The 22,629-nt window shown below is 48.7% G+C and overlaps 5 protein-coding genes across 7 annotated transcripts; 3 read left to right on the top strand and 2 right to left on the bottom strand.

The window, feature by feature from the left end:
* The first annotated feature begins 892 nt into the window (after positions 1-892).
* Positions 893-1,854, top strand: LOC122152565 (scale keratin-like). The gene is made up of 2 exons (XM_042785178.1): positions 893-932; positions 1,024-1,854. Exon 2 carries the CDS (start codon positions 1,048-1,050, stop codon positions 1,411-1,413), a length of 366 nt encoding a protein of 121 aa, XP_042641112.1. The 5' UTR covers positions 893-932; positions 1,024-1,047; the 3' UTR covers positions 1,414-1,854.
* Positions 1,855-3,428: 1,574 nt separating this feature from the next.
* LOC122152563 (scale keratin-like) lies at positions 3,429-4,614 on the bottom strand. 2 transcript variants are annotated; one of them, XM_042785174.1, is made up of 2 exons: positions 4,509-4,614; positions 3,429-4,117 (listed from the first exon to the last, which is right to left on the bottom strand). In XM_042785174.1, exon 2 carries the CDS (start codon positions 4,094-4,096, stop codon positions 3,731-3,733), a length of 366 nt encoding a protein of 121 aa, XP_042641108.1. In that variant the 5' UTR covers positions 4,097-4,117; positions 4,509-4,614; the 3' UTR covers positions 3,429-3,730. The 2 variants fall into 2 exon arrangements, with proteins under 2 accessions (XP_042641108.1, XP_042641109.1); XM_042785175.1 differs by having other exon boundaries at positions 4,505-4,523.
* Positions 4,615-5,586: 972 nt separating this feature from the next.
* On the top strand, positions 5,587-6,562 carry LOC122152566 (scale keratin-like). The gene is made up of 2 exons (XM_042785179.1): positions 5,587-5,640; positions 5,732-6,562. Exon 2 carries the CDS (start codon positions 5,756-5,758, stop codon positions 6,119-6,121), a length of 366 nt encoding a protein of 121 aa, XP_042641113.1. The 5' UTR covers positions 5,587-5,640; positions 5,732-5,755; the 3' UTR covers positions 6,122-6,562.
* Positions 6,563-7,989: 1,427 nt separating this feature from the next.
* LOC116959264 (claw keratin-like) lies at positions 7,990-9,817 on the bottom strand. The gene is made up of 2 exons (XM_032983353.2): positions 9,746-9,817; positions 7,990-9,049 (listed from the first exon to the last, which is right to left on the bottom strand). Exon 2 carries the CDS (start codon positions 9,025-9,027, stop codon positions 8,347-8,349), a length of 681 nt encoding a protein of 226 aa, XP_032839244.2. The 5' UTR covers positions 9,028-9,049; positions 9,746-9,817; the 3' UTR covers positions 7,990-8,346.
* A 2,391-nt stretch (positions 9,818-12,208) lies between these two features.
* Positions 12,209-15,011, top strand: LOC116959263 (claw keratin-like). Of its 2 annotated transcripts, none has more exons than XM_032983351.2 (2): positions 12,209-12,246; positions 12,791-15,011. In XM_032983351.2, exon 2 carries the CDS (start codon positions 12,813-12,815, stop codon positions 13,491-13,493), a length of 681 nt encoding a protein of 226 aa, XP_032839242.2. In that variant the 5' UTR covers positions 12,209-12,246; positions 12,791-12,812; the 3' UTR covers positions 13,494-15,011. The 2 variants fall into 2 exon arrangements, with proteins under 2 accessions (XP_032839242.2, XP_032839243.2); XM_032983352.2 differs by having other exon boundaries at positions 12,228-12,246; positions 12,768-15,011.
* Positions 15,012-22,629: the final 7,618 nt, after the last annotated feature.

The following is a 22,629-nucleotide window of genomic DNA, read 5'->3' on the forward strand; positions in this document are numbered from 1 at the left end:
CTATCAGCCCCGGCAATTCCCCTGCTCGGACACTTGCCAGCTGCCACCTCATGGGCCAAACGAGCCGCGGCGTCTTTTCATTATCTCGGGGTGTAAGAGGGCACGCAGCGTGACACAGGCTGACTGCCAGCGCCCTGCGTGCCATAGCTCTTCCCCAAGGGCCTGGTCTCGGGGCGGCCCCACGGCTCCTTGGCTGAGCCACAGGGAAGACCAGGGTGGTGGTGCTGGCCAAGAAGGCGGCCTCGCAAAGGCCTCCCGCATACCAGTGACCGCATGACGTGCGCTGTGTGGCTCTAATCTACAGAGGTGCGAGGTTACGAAATGGCAAATCAAAGGTGCTTCTCTGTGGCACTGCCTGCTCAGCACGATGCATCACTCGCCAGCCCAGGGGAGCCGGCCTCCATCTGCCTGCAGGCGTTGGCCATCGGCCTCTGCCCATCTCCGGGAAGAGAGATCCCTCATGCCCGTCCCTGAGGCGCATGGTGTGAGGATCACAGATCCCCACGCGGGCCCACGCGGACCACGCTCGTGCCAGGCGTGACCCAAACGCTCCAGCCCCTCTCAGGTGTCCCGGGAGCCCCATTGCTGGGGGCCGGTGCTGGGCAGGGGCTGCCGTGGCGTGCTGGGAGCTGGCTGTCAGGTCTGAAGGACCTTCTGCAGCAGCCCCTGCCTGTCAGATACCTGCTGCCGTTGAGTCCCCTGAAGCACAAAGGGCAGGAAAGCCTCTGAGGCGGCGTGAGCTGCTCTGGCGAGGGGATGCTGACTCAGGGAGCGGCAGGAGCAGGACAGCCCCGTTGTCATCGGCAGGAGGGAGTGCCGCGCCTTCAGATTGGCCCAGGGGGTGCTGAGCAATGGCGGGGATGGTATAAAAGCTCTGCCTCTGCCACGCTCTCCCATCCACTGCTGTGGCCACCTACTCCTCGGGAAACAGGGTAAGGCTGTGAGCGCTTCTCCTCGTGGCTCCCTGTGCCACCTTCTCCACCTCAACCATTTCCCTCTGCTCTTCTCTTGCAATCTCTGCAGAGCACCGTCCGATCCCACACAAAGATGTCTTGCTACGACCTGTGCCCACCGAAAACCGGCGTCGCCGTCCCCCAGCCCATCGCCGAGAGCTGCAACGAGCTGTGCGCCCGGCAGTGCCCCGACTCGTCGGCCTTCATCCAGCCGCCCCCCGTCGTGGTCACCTTCCCCGGCCCCATCCTCAGCTCCTTCCCCCAGCAAGCCGTGGTGGGCTCCTCCGGAGCACCCGCCTTTGGGGGCTCCCTGGGGCTGGGGGGCCTCTACGGCGCCGGGGCCACGCTGGGCTCGGGGGGCCTCTGCACCTTTGGCAGAGCCTACGCTTCTCCCGCCTGCAGCCCTTGCGCGCTGCCCCGCTACAGCAAGAAGCTCTGGGACACCTGTGGGCCCTGCTAGACCCAGCCCAGCCCCAGGCGCTGGCCCCAGCCCAAACGCCAACACCACCCCCCGTGCAGGGCTGAGCCGGCGGGCACGAGGCACTCAGCGCTGCTGAGCAGCCCCAGCCCCAGCCAGGGCCTGGGCAGCTGCCAGTGCCGCACACCCTCGCCCCTTCCCTGCCCTCTTCTCCTGCCCTCTGCTCTCCTCCCCTCCCTTCTCCTCCCGGCTCTCGCACGGGGCACCACCTCCACCCGAAAGGCTCTGCCAGGCTGCACGGCCAAGCCCTGGGGCATCTGCAGTGCTGCACCAAGGGGGCATCCGGAGCGACAAGCCATGCTGTAGGAAAGATCCCTCTGCCTCCCCCAGCACATGGCAACCAGACGATCTGGCTCTTGCCCACCGTGTCTCTGAGAGTCTCTCCTGCCCCTCTTGGGAACAATAAAACTTTCCTGCATCCAAGTCGTGTCTCCCTCCCTCCTTGTCACAGGTTGGGTTGGTGCTAGGGGTCGGGTGCCTGACAGCTGTGGGAGGGGAAATGGTGTTCCAGAGATGCTTAGGTGAGGTGAGAGGGGTCCGTTTTTGGCAAGGGAGGATGGAGGCAGAAGGAAGGGGAGAGAGAGCAATTTGGTGGGGCCTGCAGGATCTGTGGAAAGGGCAGAGGGCAGGGAGCAGGACAGGCGCTGGCAGTGCTCCTTTGCCTGGTCTCCTGAGCCCAGGAGCGGCACCAGCTCCGCCGGGTCCCGCTGCTCCGCAGAAGCACGGCAGCATCTGCGGGCACCTGCACAGAGGAGGCTGGACAAGAGGCAGTGTTTAATCCCCCACCTGCAGAATGGTCGTCGACACATGGTCCTGTGAGCGATGGCAGTTTTCATCTTGGTCCTGAGCATCCTTCGGCGAGTGTCATCAACGTGCACACACATCTGAAGGGAAGGGATCAAGAAGGTGGAGCCAGGCTCTTGTCAGAGGTGTCCAGTGCCCGCGCAAAAGAGAGTGGCTGTGAGCTGAAGCAGACGAGGCTCCACCTCAGCATCCTAAAAGACCTTTCTTGACCGCGAGGGTGACCGTGCACTGGAACAGGCTGCCTCAGGAGCATGCAGAGTGTCTGTCGTGGAAGACGTGCAAAAGCAGTCCGGACAGAGTGCTGGACAGCCGGCTCTGGGTCTCTCTGCTTGAGGTTGCAGCATGGCAAGATGCCCTGCAAAGGCTCCCGCCACAATTATCAGGAGGTGCTCTCTGTGATTGTGAGTCTGCGGCAGGCAACAGGTGAGAACTGCGGGTGTGTGTCTTTGCTGGGTGGGAGAGCGTCAGCAAGAAGAGGGAAAGGAGAAATTAAAGGGGATGGCAAAGGATTAAGGGAAGGGCTAAGGGAAAGTGAAGGAGAAAGGAAAGATGAGGGAAAAATTGGAAGAGGATAGAGCAGGGGAATGGAAAGCGAAGAGGAAAAGCTGACAAAAAGGGGAAGAGGATGAGGAAGCAAATGAAGAAGAATCTAGACGACAAGGGGAAGGGAATGAAGAATGGGAAGGCGGAGCGGAAGAGGGACAAGAAGTGGAAACGGAACGGGAAGGAGAAGAAGGCGGGGAGTAAGGTAGATTGGAAAAGTGAAGAAGAATAAAAAAGGGAGGGGGATAAGGAAGAGTAAGGGGAAACCTCCCGATTGCTGCTTCTTTTTGGCTTCAAAAGGCAGGTGGAGGCAGAAAGGGATTGTAGATATGGCAGGCATTGACCGTGGAGGGCTCCCAGGCCCTGTTACAACGCGCTTGTGTCCAGAGAGGCTGGAGCTCTGCAAACACCTCAGGGCTTCAGGTCCTGCAGACAAAGGAGCTGCCGACGTTCAGGCAGGGCCCTTGGAGCTGCGCTGCGGGACCGTGGGTGGCCAGAGCTGCCCGGGCTGTGGGCTCTCCCCAAAGGCAACTCAGCCCGGCTCTGCTGGGGCTGGGGCATGTCCCTGGCGCCGCTGACGGGGCCACGTGCGGGGCCAGGGAGCCCTGCAGCCCAGGCTGCTGCTTAAAAGGAAAACAGAGAGGCAGGTGTGGGATGCAGGATGGTTTTATTGAAGGAGCAGAAAAACTCCCAGTGGAGCAAGACACCTAAGGCAGAGGCAGGCAGGTTGTCCCTGCGGGCTTCAAGAGAGCTGTTCCTTCAGGCTTCTTGCAGGCGGTGGCTGTTGGAGGTCCCAGCAAGTGCCCGGTGGAATGATGGTGGAGTCGTGCATCTGGGCATGGGCAGGAGCAAGGAGGAGATACGGAAAAGGGAGCGAGGAGAAGGAACGTAGATAGGAGAGGAGGCGTGAGGCTGAGGGGTCCCAGGGGCTGTGGGGTCTGTGGGTCTGGGTCTAGCAGGGCCCACAGGTGTCCCAGAGCTTCTTGCTGTAGCGGGGCAGCGCGCAAGGGCTGCAGGCGGGAGAAGCGTAGGCTCTGCCAAAGGTGCAGAGGCCCCCCGAGCCCAGCGTGGCCCCGGCGCCGTAGAGGCCCCCCAGCCCCAGGGAGCCCCCAAAGGCGGGTGCTCCGGAGGAGCCCACCACGGCTTGCTGGGGGAAGGAGCTGAGGATGGGGCCGGGGAAGGTGACCACGACGGGGGGCGGCTGGATGAAGGCCGACGAGTCGGGGCACTGCCGGGCGCACAGCTCGTTGCAGCTCTCGGCGATGGGCTGGGGGACGGCGACGCCGGTTTTCGGTGGGCACAGGTCGTAGCAAGACATCTTTGTGTGAGAGAGCTGAGCCTGAAACACACGGTGCCAAGGAAAGAGAATAGGAGTGAGGAAGAGATCTCACGGTTCCCTGTTGCCCAGTTGCTCGGTGCCAGTCAGCTGGAGAGGCCACAGCCACTGCTTTGCCCTCACTGCCCACTGCTAATCCTTTACTCAGACAGCCCCACTCAGCGCCCTGCTCTCTGCACCCCGAGGACACAGAAAGCCTGCCCGAGAGCCTGTGCAGGGCCTGGCTCTGCGTGTCCCGGCCACGGGGCTCCTTCCTCCTCCCGCGGCGACTCAGCCCGCCCTGCCCGTCCAAGCCAGCTGCCAGCACGCCGGCTGCCCTCAGAGCTCTCCTGGCCACGGGGGCCCTGAGCCGGCCCCTGCCAGGGGAGGCCCAGGCCCACAGGCACCCACCTACCCTTTTCCTGAGCAGAGCGAGGCAGGAGCGGTGGATGCCAGAGCTCACGGAGGGCAGCGCTTTTATGCCGGGCCAGGGAGGGTGGGGAGGAGCTGGCCAAGCTGGGGGCACGTGGCTCGTGGCAGCCAAGCCCCTGCTTCATCCTTGCGTGGCGCGGGGATGTTGTGCTGACGCCGTTTCCTCACCAGCCCCAACCCGCTCTATCAGCCCCGGCAATTCCCCTGCTCGGACACTTGCCAGCTGCCACCTCATGGGCCAAACGAGCCGCGGCGTCTTTTCATTATCTCGGGGTGTAAGAGGGCACGCAGCGTGACACAGGCTGACTGCCAGCGCCCTGCGTGCCATAGCTCTTCCCCAAGGGCCTGGTCTCGGGGCGGCCCCACGGCTCCTTGGCTGAGCCACAGGGAAGACCAGGGTGGTGGTGCTGGCCAAGAAGGCGGCCTCGCAAAGGCCTCCCGCATACCAGTGACCGCATGACGTGCGCTGTGTGGCTCTAATCTACAGAGGTGCGAGGTTACGAAATGGCAAATCAAAGGTGCTTCTCTGTGGCACTGCCTGCTCAGCACGATGCATCACTCGCCAGCCCAGGGGAGCCGGCCTCCATCTGCCTGCAGGCGTTGGCCATCGGCCTCTGCCCATCTCCGGGAAGAGAGATCCCTCATGCCCGTCCCTGAGGCGCATGGTGTGAGGATCACAGATCCCCACGCGGGCCCACGCGGACCACGCTCGTGCCAGGCGTGACCCAAACGCTCCAGCCCCTCTCAGGTGTCCCGGGAGCCCCATTGCTGGGGGCCGGTGCTGGGCAGGGGCTGCCGTGGGCGTGCTGGGAGCTGGCTGTCAGGTCTGAAGGACCTTCTGCAGCAGCCCCTGCCTGTCAGATACCTGCTGCCGTTCAGCCCCTGAAGCACAAAGGGCAGGAAAGCCTCTGAGGCGGCGTGAGCTGCTCTGGCGAGGGGATGCTGACTCAGGGAGCGGCAGGAGCAGGACAGCCCCGTTGTCATCGGCAGGAGGGAGTGCCGCGCCTTCAGATTGGCCCAGGGGGTGCTGAGCAATGGCGGGGATGGTATAAAAGCTCTGCCTCTGCCACGCTCTCCCATCCACTGCTCTGGCCACCTACTCCTCGGGAAACAGGGTAAGGCTGTGAGCGCTTCTCCTCGTGGCTCCCTGTGCCACCTTCTCCACCTCAACCATTTCCCTCTGCTCTTCTCTTGCAATCTCTGCAGAGCACCGTCCGATCCCACACAAAGATGTCTTGCTACGACCTGTGCCCACCGAAAACCGGCGTCGCCGTCCCCCAGCCCATCGCCGAGAGCTGCAACGAGCTGTGCGCCCGGCAGTGCCCCGACTCGTCGGCCTTCATCCAGCCGCCCCCCGTCGTGGTCACCTTCCCCGGCCCCATCCTCAGCTCCTTCCCCCAGCAAGCCGTGGTGGGCTCCTCCGGAGCACCCGCCTTTGGGGGCTCCCTGGGGCTGGGGGGCCTCTACGGCGCTGGGGCCACGCTGGGCTCGGGGGGCCTCTGCACCTTTGGCAGAGCCTACGCTTCTCCCGCCTGCAGCCCTTGCGCGCTGCCCCGCTACAGCAAGAAGCTCTGGGACACCTGTGGGCCCTGCTAGACCCAGCCCAGCCCCAGGCGCTGGCCCCAGCCCAAACGCCAACACCACCCCCCGTGCAGGGCTGAGCCGGCGGGCACGAGGCACTCAGCGCTGCTGAGCAGCCCCAGCCCCAGCCAGGGCCTGGGCAGCTGCCAGTGCCGCACACCCTCGCCCCTTCCCTGCCCTCTTCTCCTGCCCTCTGCTCTCCTCCCCTCCCTTCTCCTCCCGGCTCTCGCACGGGGCACCACCTCCACCCGAAAGGCTCTGCCGGGCTGCACGGCCAAGCCCTGGGGATCTGCAGTGCTGCACCAAGGGGGCATCCGGAGCGACAAGCCATGCTGTAGGAAAAATCCCTCTGCCTCCCCCAGCACATGGCAACCAGACGATCTGGACTCTTGCCCACCGTGTCTCTGAGAGTCTCTCCTGCCCCTCTTGGGAACAATAAAACTTTCCTGCATCCAAGTCGTGTCTCCCTCCCTCCTTGTCACAGGTTGGGTTGGTGCTGTGGTCACGTGTCTGGTGTGTCGTGCCTGGTGTGGAGTTGGTTTTGGGAGAGGGAGGATGGAGGTAGCAGGCAGGGTAAGGAAAACCTTTTGGTGTGGCTTGCAGAACCTGGGGAAAATGGCAGAGGGCAGAGAGCATGACAGTTGCTGGCAGTGCTCTTTTGTCTGGTTTCATATCTCAGGCATCTAAACTAGCTCCACCATTTCCCACTGCTCCTTTGGTTCTGTGTGGTACCTTGGATTGTGGAGTCCCTTCAGCTGTCTCTCGGACCCCAAGGCCCCTCTTGTTATGGTTTTTCAACCTTCTCCATGCTCACCAGGATGTACTGCAGCCCATACTCCTCACACCAGTACAACAGGTTCCTCTTTAACAAGTCTGTGACATGCTAAATGTTACAGGATCATCCGTGGTTAATCTACATAAAGTGCTAATCTCCTTTTTCTTTGGATTAATGATCTACATTCCTCCTATCTTGCTTCTCATTTTACGTTGTTTGATGATATTAGTCATGGAATAATTTATGTTTGGATTTTAAATTCTGTCAATTTTGTTTTCTAACTTTAATTTTTATTAACATTCTTTTGCATAATACAATCAGATTTCTGCCTTCCCCACACTTTTTATTTGTAGCTTTGTTAACAGTCTTATCGATTTTGAAGTTCAGCATTTGGTATCATATTTCCATCCCTATCACCACAGACAAAAGCAGTTCATAAACACCAAAGGTATCCCACTCTTATCTTTCATGGGACTGTCCCCCTATACCCTTGCCTACTGTTAGTTTATGGTAAGAAGAACATTCAGAGCTAAGAAAAAACCCCACATTTTCCTCAACATTTAATTGAGCTCTTGTGCCAAGGAAAACATTCTGTGATCTCATCTGAATTCATTGCTGAATTCACACTCTAAATACCATCAAGTGGTCTATGAACGACGGCTCAGGAAACCACCCCTTCAAATGAAAACGTACAAAACATGTCAGTGAGTGCTATGAATGAATTTCAAATACCATGAAGTATTTCCTGCTCAGGAAAAGAACTCCTCCTCATCACTGATAAATTTTCATTTTCCTCTAATAAGGTATTCTAAGTTTTTTAATTTAGTTGTAGAATTAAACAGAAAACAAATCTGTGCATGAAATGTGTTTCAAAATAATGGCTTCTGCAGAGTATTGAATGAAGTCCTGCAAAAAAAGAAAAAAAAAAAAAAACAACAACAAAAAAAACCCAGACACACTTAAGAACTGCATGAGGGGCTGAAACAAAGTTCATTTTTTGTCATGACACTTACATTGTTGAGAGAGTACAGGCTCTTCTTCCCTGCAAAAGAGTGAATATTTCTCCAAGAGGAGACTAAAGGACAAATGAAAACCAGAGAGGCTCTTGTGCAACACCACGGGGTTTTAATGTGAAAGAGAAGCAGAGCAGCCAGTTCCAGAAGAATGAAGGCAATACAAGGGGAAACGCGTGTTGGAGGTGTCCCACTCAGGTACCAGTGCCCTGCTCAGGACCCAGGGGCCAGCTGAGGTGATGGAGGGATGCAGGGGATGCCGAGGCCGAGCCACGAAGCCAGGGCACGTGGTGGCACAGGGTAGCAGGCTGCTGGGCATGCAAAGCCTCCTCCTGTCCCCTTGCCAGGGCAGCTGATGCGTGCTGCTGGTCCCCAGGGTTCTTGCTCCATGTCTTCATGCCGTGGTCCTTGTTTCAGGGCTGTTGCTGGTTCTGGGCACCATCCTGGGGGGTTTAGAAAGCCCCGCAGCTCCCGCGGTGGGACCTGCCCCACCTCCAGGTGCCAGGGAGGTAGTAGCCCGTGCCACAGGAGGAGAAGCCAGAGCTGTAGGATCTCCCACAATTGCCAAAGCCACTGGAGCCGCCTTGGCCCCCATAGCCCAGGGAGCCCCCGTAGCCCATGTCAGCTCCATAACCTAGGGCACGGCCATACGCGAGTGAGCCCCCAGAGCCTCCAGAGCCTCTCAAGCCCAGGGAGCCCCCGTAGCCCAGGGAGCCCCCGTAGCCCCCAGAACCAAAGGAGCTCCCATAGCCCCGGAAACCCCTATAACCAGAGGAGTCCCCCAAGCCCAGGGAGCTCCCATAGCCCCCCACACCAAAGGAGCCCCCAGAACTCTGCAACCTCCCATAGCCCAAGGAGCCCCCATAGCCCCCCAAGCCAAAGGAGCCCCCTGAGCCCTGGGAGCTTCGGGAACTGAAGGAACTCCCCAGCCAGGCTGGGCCTGATGATCCCACAACGCTCTCCTGAGGAAAAGAGCTGAGTATGGGGCCCGGGATTGTCACCACAGCCGGCGGGGGGAAGATCACTGCTCTGGAGTCAGGGCATTGCTGCACACACGGCTCATTGTAGCTCTCGGCAATCGGCTGAGGGCAGGTCACCTCGCGGGGTCTGCAGGACTCGCTGTAGCAGGACATCCTTCTTGTGATGGCTGCAAGTCTGCAATGCACGCCAGTAAGCAGGTTTTGTATGCAGAAATTTTCACCTGAATCTAGATGCCTTTGCTTGCTCAAAGTCAGTGGAAATTGTGACAGCCAAGAGTTTATTACTTTGCAAAATATATCTATAGCTGGTCACATAAATCACGTACTAGATTCTGTTTGCTGTCAAGATGCCCTAGAAGTCATGCATAGATGCAGACATCTAGTGTCATTTATGGTGAAGCCCACCCTCTTGCTTGGTGGATCCTACTGCTCTTGCTTGTAGCATGATAAGTCTATTTTATTGAGACCAGCTGAAACAGTCTGAAGTTTGATAATGTATTCAGAGCAAGTTAAGAAAAGAAGTTTCAGATAAAACCAGCTTTTTTTATAGATTCATATTGCTTCCCCAGTAGCAGTCAACTTCCAAACAGAAATATTTACCCATATGGGGCAAATACTACCACAAGGTGGTAGATACTATGATCATTCTGGTATTTTTAAATTTTATAATGCATGTAGATCCTGGAGTAGAACTAAAATCCCTAGGAAATCATTATTAAAAGTGGCATAGTAAAACTTCCCATTTTGTTCTAAGGATAGCACCTTCTGACACTCAGAGTTCTCTAACCCACCATTCCATAGCATCATGTAGAATTTAGCATCAACAGAAAAAAGCTTGAGAAGGCTGTAGATTGAGCCAAATTGGATTTACCTTGTTCACCAAGGAGAATAGGCCAGGAGACACAGATAGAGAGGCTTGGAGTGGAGACAGCTTTTATACCTTTCTCAAACTGCTTACAGATATGAAACACCCTTGGGTGCCTCAGGCCCTACATAATAACAAAACACTGTTAACACTGAGGGATTTAGTTTTGCTTGCTTGGCACTGCCACTCCCCACCTTCAAAAACAGGTGTGATACAATGTCAATACCAACCTGTGGGCATTGGTGTGGTGAATGAAGAGATCTTTCAGACGTCTAATAGCCAGCACCAATATTGGGACATCTGCTATTCTTAGGGTAGATGAAAAAGGATGAATTAAATTTATCTGTCTTTTAAGAATAGTGCCATTTAAGTGAATACTATGAAAATACATGCAAACTGGATAAAAAGAGGGAGAGAGTTAATAGGAAGAGGGAGAATTTCAGATATCTACATCTCATTTAGAAACATGGGGTTTGGGGTTTTTAACATCAGTATTTGCGGATCAAATATCATTAATTACTCATGAATTATAAAGTGGATTGCATTCTCATTTTTACTGCTGTCTTTGGGATGTCATTGAGGCAGTGACAATTCAGAGATACTACAGATCCTCCTAGGAATGATAAGACACTTTACAAACACCCACTAAAAAGTCATATTTGATGTGTTGTACCACTGATATACATAAACACTCATCTATCAGCACACAAATCTTGTGCAAGAGCATCAATTTAGATATGCATGAACGAAGTGCTCTGTATCATTAGGTACAGCTTCATGTATGAGAGAGGTTAGAGGAGAGAGCAAGTGATTTGGAGAGTGTAAGAGTAGAGATTTTAGGACATTAATTTGAGACCCCTTATTTATCAGAACATGGACAGATATCCAGTTAAGCCTAAAAATTCAGATAATTTGTAATGGGACTCTTCCCCCCACCCCCACCAGAATAAAGGCAATAGACATTTCAGATATATGGGCAAAATACTGGTTCATAAATGGAGATGAAGCTACTATCTATAGTCCATAGCATAGACATGTCCTAATCTCCCCAAACATATTAATACTTAGTATAATAAAGAACTTGATATCATGAATGAAAATCAAATCATTGCAGGCATTGTAGTTATAAATCACAGTCTGGTTAAGGAATCAAAAGGAGTGACATTGGTTGACATATTTTCAAATTACGATGTTTCATAACAAGGGAGCTTCTAAATCCTGCCCTTCTTCATTTAATATGATAATAACAGAAATTGCAAGCACTAAGTATTAACGAGTATTTGTGAAGCAGCTTAAAGTCATTATCTTCCAGGTGCCTCTTATTATTATCAGCAAATCCTGATGACACTTCAAAGGCACACCTATCTTACAATTTAGAGGTAGTTTATAGCCTATATTTTGTAATATTATAAAATTAGAAAACAACAGATCTGCAAATAACTGCATGATGCCATAGACTTATCCCATTAAAATATATCTTTTTAAATACTATTTTATTAATATCCCATTTTTTCTTAAGTGGTCAGTACTTTGGCAGTGGGGAAAGAAAATCAGCGTTGTTTTTCAATGTATTTTAAGTGAGCTTATAGAAGTAGAGATTTCAAATTAAATTTTGAAATGGTTGGTATTAGCTTTATACAGAGATCCTGTCAACAGTTCTGGCTATATCAATAAGGCCTTTTCTGCCTCTTTGGAGGTGTCACCTGGTTCAGTAATTCCTTTGTTAATCTAGTGTCACCTGAACTGTCTCAGAAGACTTGAGTGAAGGATGTTGGGAAAGGGTTCAGTGGACCGATGCTAACTCCACTTAGGTTGTAGTTAATATTTTTAGTGATGATGGGACTGTATCATTCCCCTATATCATTTCACAGATGCAGTACATCAGACACTGATCACTCTGCCTGGGTTAGTTATAGGAAAAATGAAATGCTTAGAGCACAAGCTAAAAACTTCACCAGGGTTTACTGCTTTCATGCTGCTATTAGCAATATCGATATCCCATCAGGATCAAGCCTGCATCATGACAGCTCTTTGCTCTGCTGTATAGCAACACTTATAGATCCCTGGCCAACTGTAAGGAGAACTCATGTCCTCTCAAAGCCAAACTTCTAGTTCATGTTTGACCTCATTCATGCATATGGCACCAAAAAGGGCTCCACACAATGGAAGTATTACGTTGAACATTTAAATTGGACTAATGTGACACACAACTCTTGTTCTGGTTTTTAGTCAATGATTATATGGCAACCCTTCATCTGCAAATTGCCCAAATTCCCTAAAATGACAGTCACAGATAACTGATTGCCATCAGCAGTTGTATCACACCCACACTAACATTTGGGAGGGTCAGTGCTGAGGTGGCAAAATTAAAGCTCCCACTATTGCATTTGTTTTGTAACAAATTATGACCAAAGGCACAAAGGGTGGCTTAAATAAGCATATAAAAGCTCGTATCACCCGCAGTCCTCATATCCACTTCCACCGTCTCAATCTCCACAGTGAACAAGGTAAGTGTGATTTCACCCATTCTTCCTACTACTATTAGCATTGACCTTAACATTGCTTATCATCGAGATGACCCCTGCTTGTGTTTTTACAGACTTATATGCTTTGTCTCCTTCTGAAAATGTGTCTTTGTCCAGATGCAGCATTAGGGGTCACTGCATGAGGACAGGAAGTAGATCTCCAAGCTATAGAAATACCTGGGGTGATTTACACCTCAAAGTCTGAATTAATACATATAGTCAGAGCCTTTCTTCTTAATCCAAACTACTACTGACAGATCTTTCTAAATTATCCAGTACTGAATTTCTGTTTCACGTCAAAGTATTTACAAAGGTGATCAAGAAGAGATGAAAGAAAGGATAAAGGTTGAGAGCTGATACAACAATGAGTTTTATTTATTAACATGGATAAATTTATATGTTTCCCTGTTAACTTCTGATATTTCAGAAACAGAGTTATTGCTTAACAAACTTGGTTCATCTCCTCCCAGACAAGCTTTGGTATTTGTTCATTTACCTTAAAGCTCCTTACTGGCGTGCATTGCAGACTCGCAGCCATCACAAGAAGGATGTCCTGCTACAGCGAGTCCTGCAGACCCCGCGAGGTGACCTGCCCTCAGCCGATTGCCGAGAGCTACAATGAGCCGTGTGTGCAGCAATGCCCTGACTCCAGAGCAGTGATCTTCCCCCCGCCGGCTGTGGTGACAATCCCGGGCCCCATACTCAGCTCTTTTCCTCAGGAGAGCGTTGTGGGATCATCAGGCCCAGCCTGGCTGGGGAGTTCCTTCAGTTCCCGAAGCTCCCAGGGCTCAGGGGGCTCCTTTGGCTTGGGGGGCTATGGGGGCTCCTTGGGCTATGGGAGGTTGCAGAGTTCTGGGGGCTCCTTTGGTGTGGGGGGCTATGGGAGCTCCCTGGGCTTGGGGGACTCCTCTGGTTATAGGGGTTTCCGGGGCTATGGGAGCTCCTTTGGTTCTGGGGGCTACGGGGGCTCCCTGGGCTACGGGGGCTCCCTGGGCTTGAGAGGCTCTGGAGGCTCTGGGGGCTCACTCGCGTATGGCCGTGCCCTAGGTTATGGAGCTGACATGGGCTACGGGGGCTCCCTGGGCTATGGGGGCCAAGGCGGCTCCAGTGGCTTTGGCAATTGTGGGAGATCCTACAGCTCTGGCTTCTCCTCCTGTGGCACGGGCTACTACCTCCCTGGCACCTGGAGGTGGGGCAGGTCCCACCGCGGGAGCTGCGGGGCTTTCTAAACCCCCCAGGATGGTGCCCAGAACCAGCAACAGCCCTGAAACAAGGACCACGGCATGAAGACATGGAGCAAGAACCCTGGGGACCAGCAGCACGCATCAGCTGCCCTGGCAAGGGGACAGGAGGAGGCCTTGCATGCCCAGCAGCCTGCTACCCTGTGCCACCACGTGCCCTGGCTTCGTGGCTCGGCCTCGGCATCCCCTGCATCCCTCCATCACCTCAGCTGGCCCCTGGGTCCTGAGCAGGGCACTGGTACCTGAGTGGGACACCTCCAACACGCATTTCCCCTTGTATTGCCTTCATTCTTCTGGAACTGGCTGCCTCTGCTTCTCTTTCGCATTTAAAACCCCGTGGTGTTGCACAAGAGCCTCTCTGGTTTTCATTTGCCCTTTAGTCTCCTCTTGGAGCAAAGCTCCCCGGTGTTCTTAGTTAAGTTATCAAAGAATCTGTCCTGCTCAATCTCTCTTTAAAATGTGGAATGAAAGTTTAATTGGGATCCTTCAGGCATCAACAACATTGTGTTAATAAATGTTTATTTAGCAATTTCACAGTCATTATCTTCCCCAAGGTTCAGAACAGGCAGGGTAATTGTTATTGCTGTGAGGATTTCTGGTGACACACCAAAGGCCCCCCAATCACCATATAATTTAGCAACCAATTAAGACATAATTGCAGTATTCCTAAACTAACAAGGCAACAAAGGAAGAATCATACATAAATTTTCTTTAATTTGATTTAAAAATTTTCTTCCTGGTATTTACTGCCATTCTTTGTTAATGGCAAAATCTTCTTCAAAATCTAAAAAGTGAATATGAAAATAATACCAGAGATTGCAGGGATTTTATTGAGCTTCAAGGTATTGGAATACCAAGCAATGAAATTATATATTGCCTGTAAGACAACATTAGCTTTCCCATCCTCTTTCATGCCATGGATTGTTAGCCAGGAATTACTATTTCATATTGCACGTAAAGAAGTCTAAGGGGAAATACATCCTATCAAAAAAAAGGGTATTACTCATTGCTTACATTTATCTATGATTACCTCCTTATTAATTGGTATGGTGTGATTTAAACGAAGTTCTGTCTGGTACTGACAATTTATGCACAGGCAAATTTCCCCCAGAGAAGGCTCCAAAGAGAAAGAGAGGAAGAACATTGCAAGACACATATTATGATGCACCATAAATTTAATGAGCAAAAAGTAGAATTTTAAAAAATGTACAGCGTAACAAAGCAGTAGAGATGAACATGGATAAAACTAATCATCCATTTCGAAGGCAATGCTTTACAGCTGGACACCCAGCTCCTACATGCAACAATACAAGTTACATTTTTCACCTCATTGATAACAGAGAAAGGCATTAAATCAGAAATGCCAAGCTCCTGCAGTCCCATTAGCTTAGGGAAAAGCTGAGGGTGGTCAGCAAGCATATGGCCATGGTCATGAATTCAGTCCTGCATCCGGATCACGCTTTTAGGCTTCTAGTTGTTCTTTTGTGGTTCTTCCCCAAGGCTCTATCATGGCCCACACCGGTTGTAACGACGGTAGGACCTCCCATAAAGGCCACCCAGACCTGAATATCCAAGACTCCCAAGTCCCAAGGAGCTTCCAGAAGAGATAGGGACCCCCCCAGCATTGAGAGCATCCCCTACAGCTGCGGATGCTGAGGATCCCACTGTGGTATTTTGTGGGAAGGAGCTGAGGATGGGTCCAGGCAGGGTCACCACCACGGGAGAGGGCTGGATCACGTATGTGGAATCCTGGCACTGCCTGACACAGGGCTCGTTGCAGCTGTTGGCAAGCGGGGTTGGGCCACAGGTGGTGGGAGGACACAGGTCGTAGCAAGACATGACTGCGAGATGGAACTAAGTCTGAAACGCAGAGAAGGAAGTAAATACAAGAAAGGAGTTGTAATTATACTCATGTTCTTAAGCTAATAAGATAATGGAGAGTGCAAGAAACCAACTAGAGATTGTGTGGAGAATGGAATAATGTGTTAGGCTTAGGTTGAAAGGAGAGTTCAGTGAAACCCAAACTCTTTTATGCTACAGAAGACAGCTCAAGGAGTAGCTCTACCTGGTCATTGGTTGATGAGCTCTTTGATAGCTCATTTCCCACAACACTCCTCCAGGAGTGCGATAGGTGGGACAAGCCTTATGATCTTCTGTATGATACAGCTAGGAGAAACTTCACCCCCACAACAGAGGGAAGAAGAAAAAAATTCCTCGGCAAGTAGAAGATGCTGAGCATAATATGATAATGTGACACTCACCTTTGGAAGGGTGCATTTATCCTCCCCACAGATGGGCTTGTCTCAAACAGCAAAAGAACAAATATTCTGCCTACTTATTTAATCATCCCTTTTTCTGTGCGCTAATTTCCTCTTACGTCAGCCTTACAGAGAAAGCAACTTTGTCTTTTTCTGAAGGGGGGTGAAATAGCAGTTGACAGTGTCCAAAATCATTCAGTAAGCAAATAGAACAGGCAGAAGCTTTACTACTGATATTTCAGTTACAGGTTACTGAGGTGCTGAAATGGAGACCTAGTGCCAAAGTATTCAGAGCATTTTAGGAGATGGTTCAAATATTTCTGGTCCCAAAGTTCTTAGGAGCAGAGGATTATTTTCATGGTACCTGGTGCAAGAAATGATATACTTTTGATAATGTTCATCATGTTTTGAAAACTTGAGCCCACTTATTTATTTATGTACAGGAAAAGATCCAAGAAAGCCAAAATCTCTGTCCAGATTCTCCACATCCACTTCTAGTTGCTGAGCAATTCACATGCAGAAATTTAAACATCTTGGAACTGAATGATCCGGTGACACAAATGAAAAAATTAGTCTGAAGTCCTGTGTCCAGCAATTGTCACCCTTCAAAGAACAACTACCCTTTTTTAGAGAAAGAGCTAATTGCAAGTCCCCTTCACACACTGATAAAGAGTATGAAGCTTAGACTGCTGTAGACAAGACAGTGTAAAAATAAAATACGAAGAAGGCAACAAAATTCAGGACATTGAAAGATAGCAAGCAGATTCAGACTTACCCTTTTCACCAAGGAGAATAAAGCAGAAGTGGATGGCAGCAACTCTCACTGTGCTGGCTTTTATACTGTGTCCTAGAGTGCCTGAGGACCTGAGACATACTTTGTGAGTGTAGCTATTTACCAGCCAATTGCTAAAGACTTCTTGTATGCAAAATATTCCCAGCTGATGATTTATTTTTTCCCCACTGTTTGTATTTATTACCTTGATTTAATTTCCTCACCATAATGTATGCATTCCACTATAGAGGTTTCTTTTAACTTAAAATCTTATGAGCCCAGTTAATTCCTGGTCAGCTTAACTGATTCATCTGGGTTACTAAAGAAATTATTTTGCATCCTAAGGGCAATATATGCAATTTACGTCATTTGACAGAGATTAAGACATATATTAGGAAAGACGATGTGAACTCCCCAGTGAAATCCCCCTTCTGTCTTCATGAAAAGCATAAATTTTTGACACTTCTCACTCTGAAAAGGCCAGAAGTTACTATTTCTAACTGAATTGAACAGTAGGTTTGCTGAATTCCTCTCAAACAACCAGACAGCTGCACCAATTCAGAAAATAAAATTATTACAGAAAGCACTTAGCAGAGCTGATTACACTTTACCAGTCTCAAAGGTACTTATCAGGAAATAGATTATTTGAGAGAACATACTATTTTACTTTCTTGACTCAGGAGACAGGATTAAAGAGTATCAGCAGTCTGATCTATTCATTTAATATTAAACTACTACACTTCCATGAAGGAATTTGAGACACAACTCTTCAATTTGGGAACTGTCAAAGTCCTTAATCTAAGGAGTCTGCAGTTCTAGCTTTCTTCTTACATCAAACTGCAGGAAAACAATTCAGGTCAGATTGAGGATGCATGTGAATTTTAGGCTAGTCAGAGACACTGACACTCAAAGTCTTGCACAAGCTTAGCTATGGGATCATTAAAGACGCCAAAGAGTTTTACATTTGCCATTAAATTATTAGTTTCCCTTACTGTGTCTTGCACTATTATACAAAATTATACTCCAAATTAATGGTAGCTACTTTCCGAAGTTTATAATATTCTTGTTCTTTTTTTCCTCTTTTGAAAGCAAATAATGTTGTCTTCATTTTCATGGTCTTAAAGAACATTGCAATGCACAACAATTCAATTTCTTTTTCAAAGACAATTTCTAGATTAAAAAGTAATTGCATAAAATGCATAAGCAGACTTCAGGGCAGGGATCAGTATTCTAATCTCTCCTTTCTTAATGTTTAAATCACTTAGCTAGAGACATGCAAATTCTCTCTGAACTGTGAGTATCTTCATGAAGATCTCCTGGGAAATAAATGCTGACTGTACACTTCTTAAGAACAAAATTCTTCAATGTTCACAACATATTTTCTTCAACAGCTCAGACACGCAAATAGTGCATTATCAGAAAATGTGAAGGTATGCAACACTGAACGTGATCAGCATTTAAAACTTGTGACCAGGATTACTAATGAATTTCACAAACTTCCTCACATTATATGGTGTCACCAGCTGGAGTCCTTCCATTTTTTACTTAAAATACAAATAAGTATTTGCACAAATTCACATATTAAAACCTACATTCCATTTATCAGTTGCTCGAATTGATGAACCCCATTAGTGACATTATTGACTGAAGCTCTTCTAGCCCTTGAGATTTACCAGTCTTTCCTCAATGCTCTTACCAATGCATGCACACAGACATATTACTGTGTATCAAAATGTTAAAAAACATATTCCTTTATCGCAATAACTATAAATTGACCATAAGAGAAGCATGTCATTTTGAAAACAAACTCATCAAAAGGTACAATGCTGATGAAGAATCACAAGTCCTCTCCTGAAGGTGGCCATATGTCAAATTAGCCTGGCTGGCTCAATCTTCTCATCCCAGGATCTGAAAGCTTTGGGGTATTGTTCTTTGGAATATTACAGAGAGTAGTGATCCTAAATCTCACAGTCACTTATCAGGGATGAAAATGCACACTCAGGACTTAAATTAGAAGCCCTTGATGTGACAGCAGGTGGTAATCCCATGGGCCAGTGTGACCGAAATGCTAAAGAGCAGACAAATTTCCTAACCAAATCGAATTTTGACTCATCCACATTTTGGGAAGGTGGAGTCGGCATAATGGAGCCAGTGTATGCAAACCAAAAAGATGAAAGAGTCACCATGGATTGTGGTTTTCATCCAATGCCAGGATAAGTCCAGGCAATAAACATAAAGAGTAAACAAAACAATTTCACTAGTGGGAACCCAGCCATATGCAAAAAATAAATTAATAAATTACACATGAACTAGTTAGTAAATGTGCAAGAATGTCTCAGATCCTCCAGGCTGCCTGAGAAAGCTATAAAAGCTCTTGCTCGTCAGAGCTTTCCTGCCTCATCCCTTATCCCTGTATGCACAGCAGGCAATACATTTCTGGTTTCAGCTTTACAAAATCTGGTATTGAAATATATTTTAACTGACAGCAGCAGCAAATACTTACCTCACAAATACAGCTCACATTATTCTTTTTTCTATGGCACCAACTTGTTTCAGCTATTCAGTGATAGATACTAACAGATGCAAGTTTATAATTCAAGAAAGAGAAGGTACAGACATTTCTTTTGATCAGAGCATGTGTACGCTATCATGCAGTGTTTTGTATGCTGCTGTTTCATTGTCTAGTACTATGCATTATTGCTCACATGCTGCATGATTATGTAGACCCCAGTGTAACATGGTATGACATTTCCAAAGCAAACACAATAACAACTTGAAAGGCAACTCCTGAACTTGTCTTGCCTATAAAATGTTCTCTGTACCATGATAATCTAGCTCATATTCTGCAGCAGTGAATAAAACACTTTCTGATTAATTACAAAACCAAACAAAGAAAGCTTTTACTTTGGGACTGTGCTATACTTGTGGCTATGATAAGTTTTAACCCACAGACAGCAGTTTGGGACAGGAATTAAGGGGGAAAATGATGCCTGAGGATTGTTTTTGCTTTTTGTTTTGAAGACACGAGATGTATACCAGACCTTTCTGCTACAGTTTCTGAATACTTGAAGGAAAGACCCCAACTGGAGTGTGTACATACACAGGGGCTACCTCTGCAGAGATTTGGTACAGTTGGTTAGAAGAAAGCTTAAAAGAGAATTGCAGGAGGGGATTGCAAGAGTAGGAAAAATATACTTTGTCATGAGAAATGTCATTGTTTGTTCACCTGAATATGTTAAAGACACCTTCACTGCAGATCCTCAGCCATAACTTTCCAGCCATAACTTTCCAGCCATATCAATACTATGAAATCATCACTTCTCTGCTGTGTTAGATACACAGGTTGACCTCCATAAGAGAAAGCTATTTTGCAACAACTGCAAATGAATGATGACTTCTTTGGAATGCATCCTCTTTGATCAAGCAATAGCTCCAGTTGAGATGGCAAAAATATATTACACATTTAATTCAGACCAGCCTTCTGCTGTATTATAATATCAAACTGCTAACTTCTCATTCCCAGCCTTCTGTTGTTTATTAAGAAAACCTACTCCTTAAAATTATTAATTCTTTCATGGAACTGATGTACCTCCTTTAATTTAGCCCTACTAATGAGTATAGTCAACATAACTTTGTCAACATTTTTCCCTGGTTTTAATTACAGTTCAACATCAGTCTGTACAGACACAGACAAAGACTCCAAGCAAGAAATTTCACAGATATCAGGTTGTGAGTCATATAGGATGACAGGACATTGAATCATCCAGAGCCTTCAGAGAGAGCTTTTCAAACCTTCTTCCTTTAGGGACCAAAGCTCCCAGTCTCTAACCACTGCCTTTGTTACAACACAGGTGATCGAGCTAGAACAAAGCAATGCCCAATAAAGTTCAGATCTACTAGACACAACAGATAGGAGTCAGTTTACAAGGACACACTAAGAAAGAGTTAGAACTTAAAGTCTTTTCATCTCTTTCTCCCAGACATCCTTCCCAGGCCCGCAAATTTCAAAGGCCAATTGCAAAAACATCACATAGCCTTCCCTTCCTCCCCTCTGAGACTCACCAAGGCCTGATCTCAGCTGCCAAGGGGTGCTGCACCCATCAGAAAGCTCTGGGCTGCACCAGCTTGCTGCCTCTCTCTCCCCCCACCTCTGCCCTGATCAAGCTCAGATATGCTCAGGAAAAGCATCATCACTCCCTTCATTTAAAGGGGTCTTCCTACATGTCACAGATAGGGTAAAGAAAGCCACAACCTTCTCCCAGGTAATAGCACATATATCCTATTTGTGCAGTAAACTGAGAACAGATGAGTGGAGGCAGCACTTCAGAAAAAAGGTTTATCCCAATAATTTCTACTGTTCCTTCATACCCCTGTAGATTTTCCTGCCTCATCTCCCTGTCCCCTTTTCCATGTAGATTCTCTTGTCTATTCACCTATGGAAGGATAAGAAGAAGCAGCATTCCCCTCGGTGAGCTTTTCCCTGAAATTAGGCTATTCCACTTCTCATTGAAGGGGAGCTAATTCCCCTTCTTAAATCAGCCTATTGACCTATTCTAATCCCTCTTCAAAGATGTCCATCTCAAAACAAATATTTTCTCATAAAATAGCAATATTAAAACAGTCAAAGGGGCCTTTTTTCATCTCCATGGTACAATAACTAAAAGATCTTTAAAGGATAAACAGAAGCAGCTTCCTTACTTCAAGATTTCATGCTTATGCGACAACAGGGGAGACACCTATTGCAGGTGAACATCACCTCTTTGTAGCCTTTGAGGAATCCTCACAGGCTTGATTTACCATGTAAAGACAAAGATAAACTTTTTCCACCACTGAAATTTGACCCATTCTCCTTTAGCAACTGTCATGAAGTTATTTGCACAGTTTTTTCTGGAACTAATGACTTGTAAAGGGACCAGTTTCACCACAGACAAGCTGGAAAGGGGGCTGGGAGAAGAAAGAAGTACAGACAGACTCGAAGTTTGATGCAGCACAAATTTAATAAGGCTGAGGAATGGAAGGAAGCAATGTAAAGTGTAAGGAACACGTTTCCATGGTCCACTAAGGACAGTACCCACTCATCCCTCTCTCAGTGACACACTCAGCAAAATGAGATCTTCCTTCTTCATTAAGTGGACTGTACTAATTCAGTCATGCAGAACAATTTCTAATAATTACATATTTTACCTAGACATTGTCAAATACAAAAAAGCATAAGAGAACAAGACATTTGATCAGAAATATAAAGTAAAGCATAACAAAAGTAAGACAAGCAAAGGCCTGATTTTAGAGATGACAGACTCCCACAGCTCCATTAACTTCAGGTGGAGTTGTGGGTGTCTAACATCACTTCTGAAAACCATGGCCATGAGCTCAGTCCTGCATCAGGTCGTGCTTCAGCATTCCTGGTCATCTTCCTGCTTGCTCCTCACGCTTTAGCACGGCCCATAGAAGCCACTGCGGTAGGTGTTGTAGCGACGGTAGGGCCGGCTGTATCCACTGCCCAGACCTGGATAGCCAAAGCTCCCAAATCCCAAGGAGCTGCCAGAGGAGATGGGGACCCCTCCAGCACTGAGAGCACTCCCGACGGCTGCGGATGCTGAAGATCCTACAGCGGTGTTCTGGGGGAAGGAGCTGAGGATGGGGCCGGGCAGGGTCACCACCACGGGAGAGGGCTGGATCACCACTGTCGAGTCCTGGCACTGCCTGACACAGGGCTCGTTGCAGCTGTTGGCAAGCGGGGTTGGGCCACAGGGGGTGGGAGGACACAGGTCGTAGCAAGACATAGCTGTGAGGTGGAGGTAAACCTGAAACACAAAAAAAAAAAAAAAGAAATACAGTACAAAAAATTAAATAAAACTTTATTTGTACAGCTGAAATTCTCTGAAAGGGGGAGTTTATAACAAACTACCAAGAGAATACATGGGGAGAAAGATGACATTTTTCACCAGATCCAGAGGAAGTACTTTGACAACAGGGTTGAGCTTGCATTTTCTTTAAGGAGACTGACAGGGAAGGTAGCACTGGTGTACCTCAGTTGGTAACTTACCCTGAAGCCTCCATGGTTAGTTGACTCACCCAGGAACCAGGGTACATG

This window comes from Tyto alba, unplaced genomic scaffold (genome assembly GCF_018691265.1).
Source record: "Tyto alba isolate M040663 unplaced genomic scaffold, T.alba_DEE_v4.0 Super-Scaffold_8, whole genome shotgun sequence".
Lineage (NCBI taxonomy): Eukaryota > Metazoa > Chordata > Aves > Strigiformes > Tytonidae > Tyto > Tyto alba.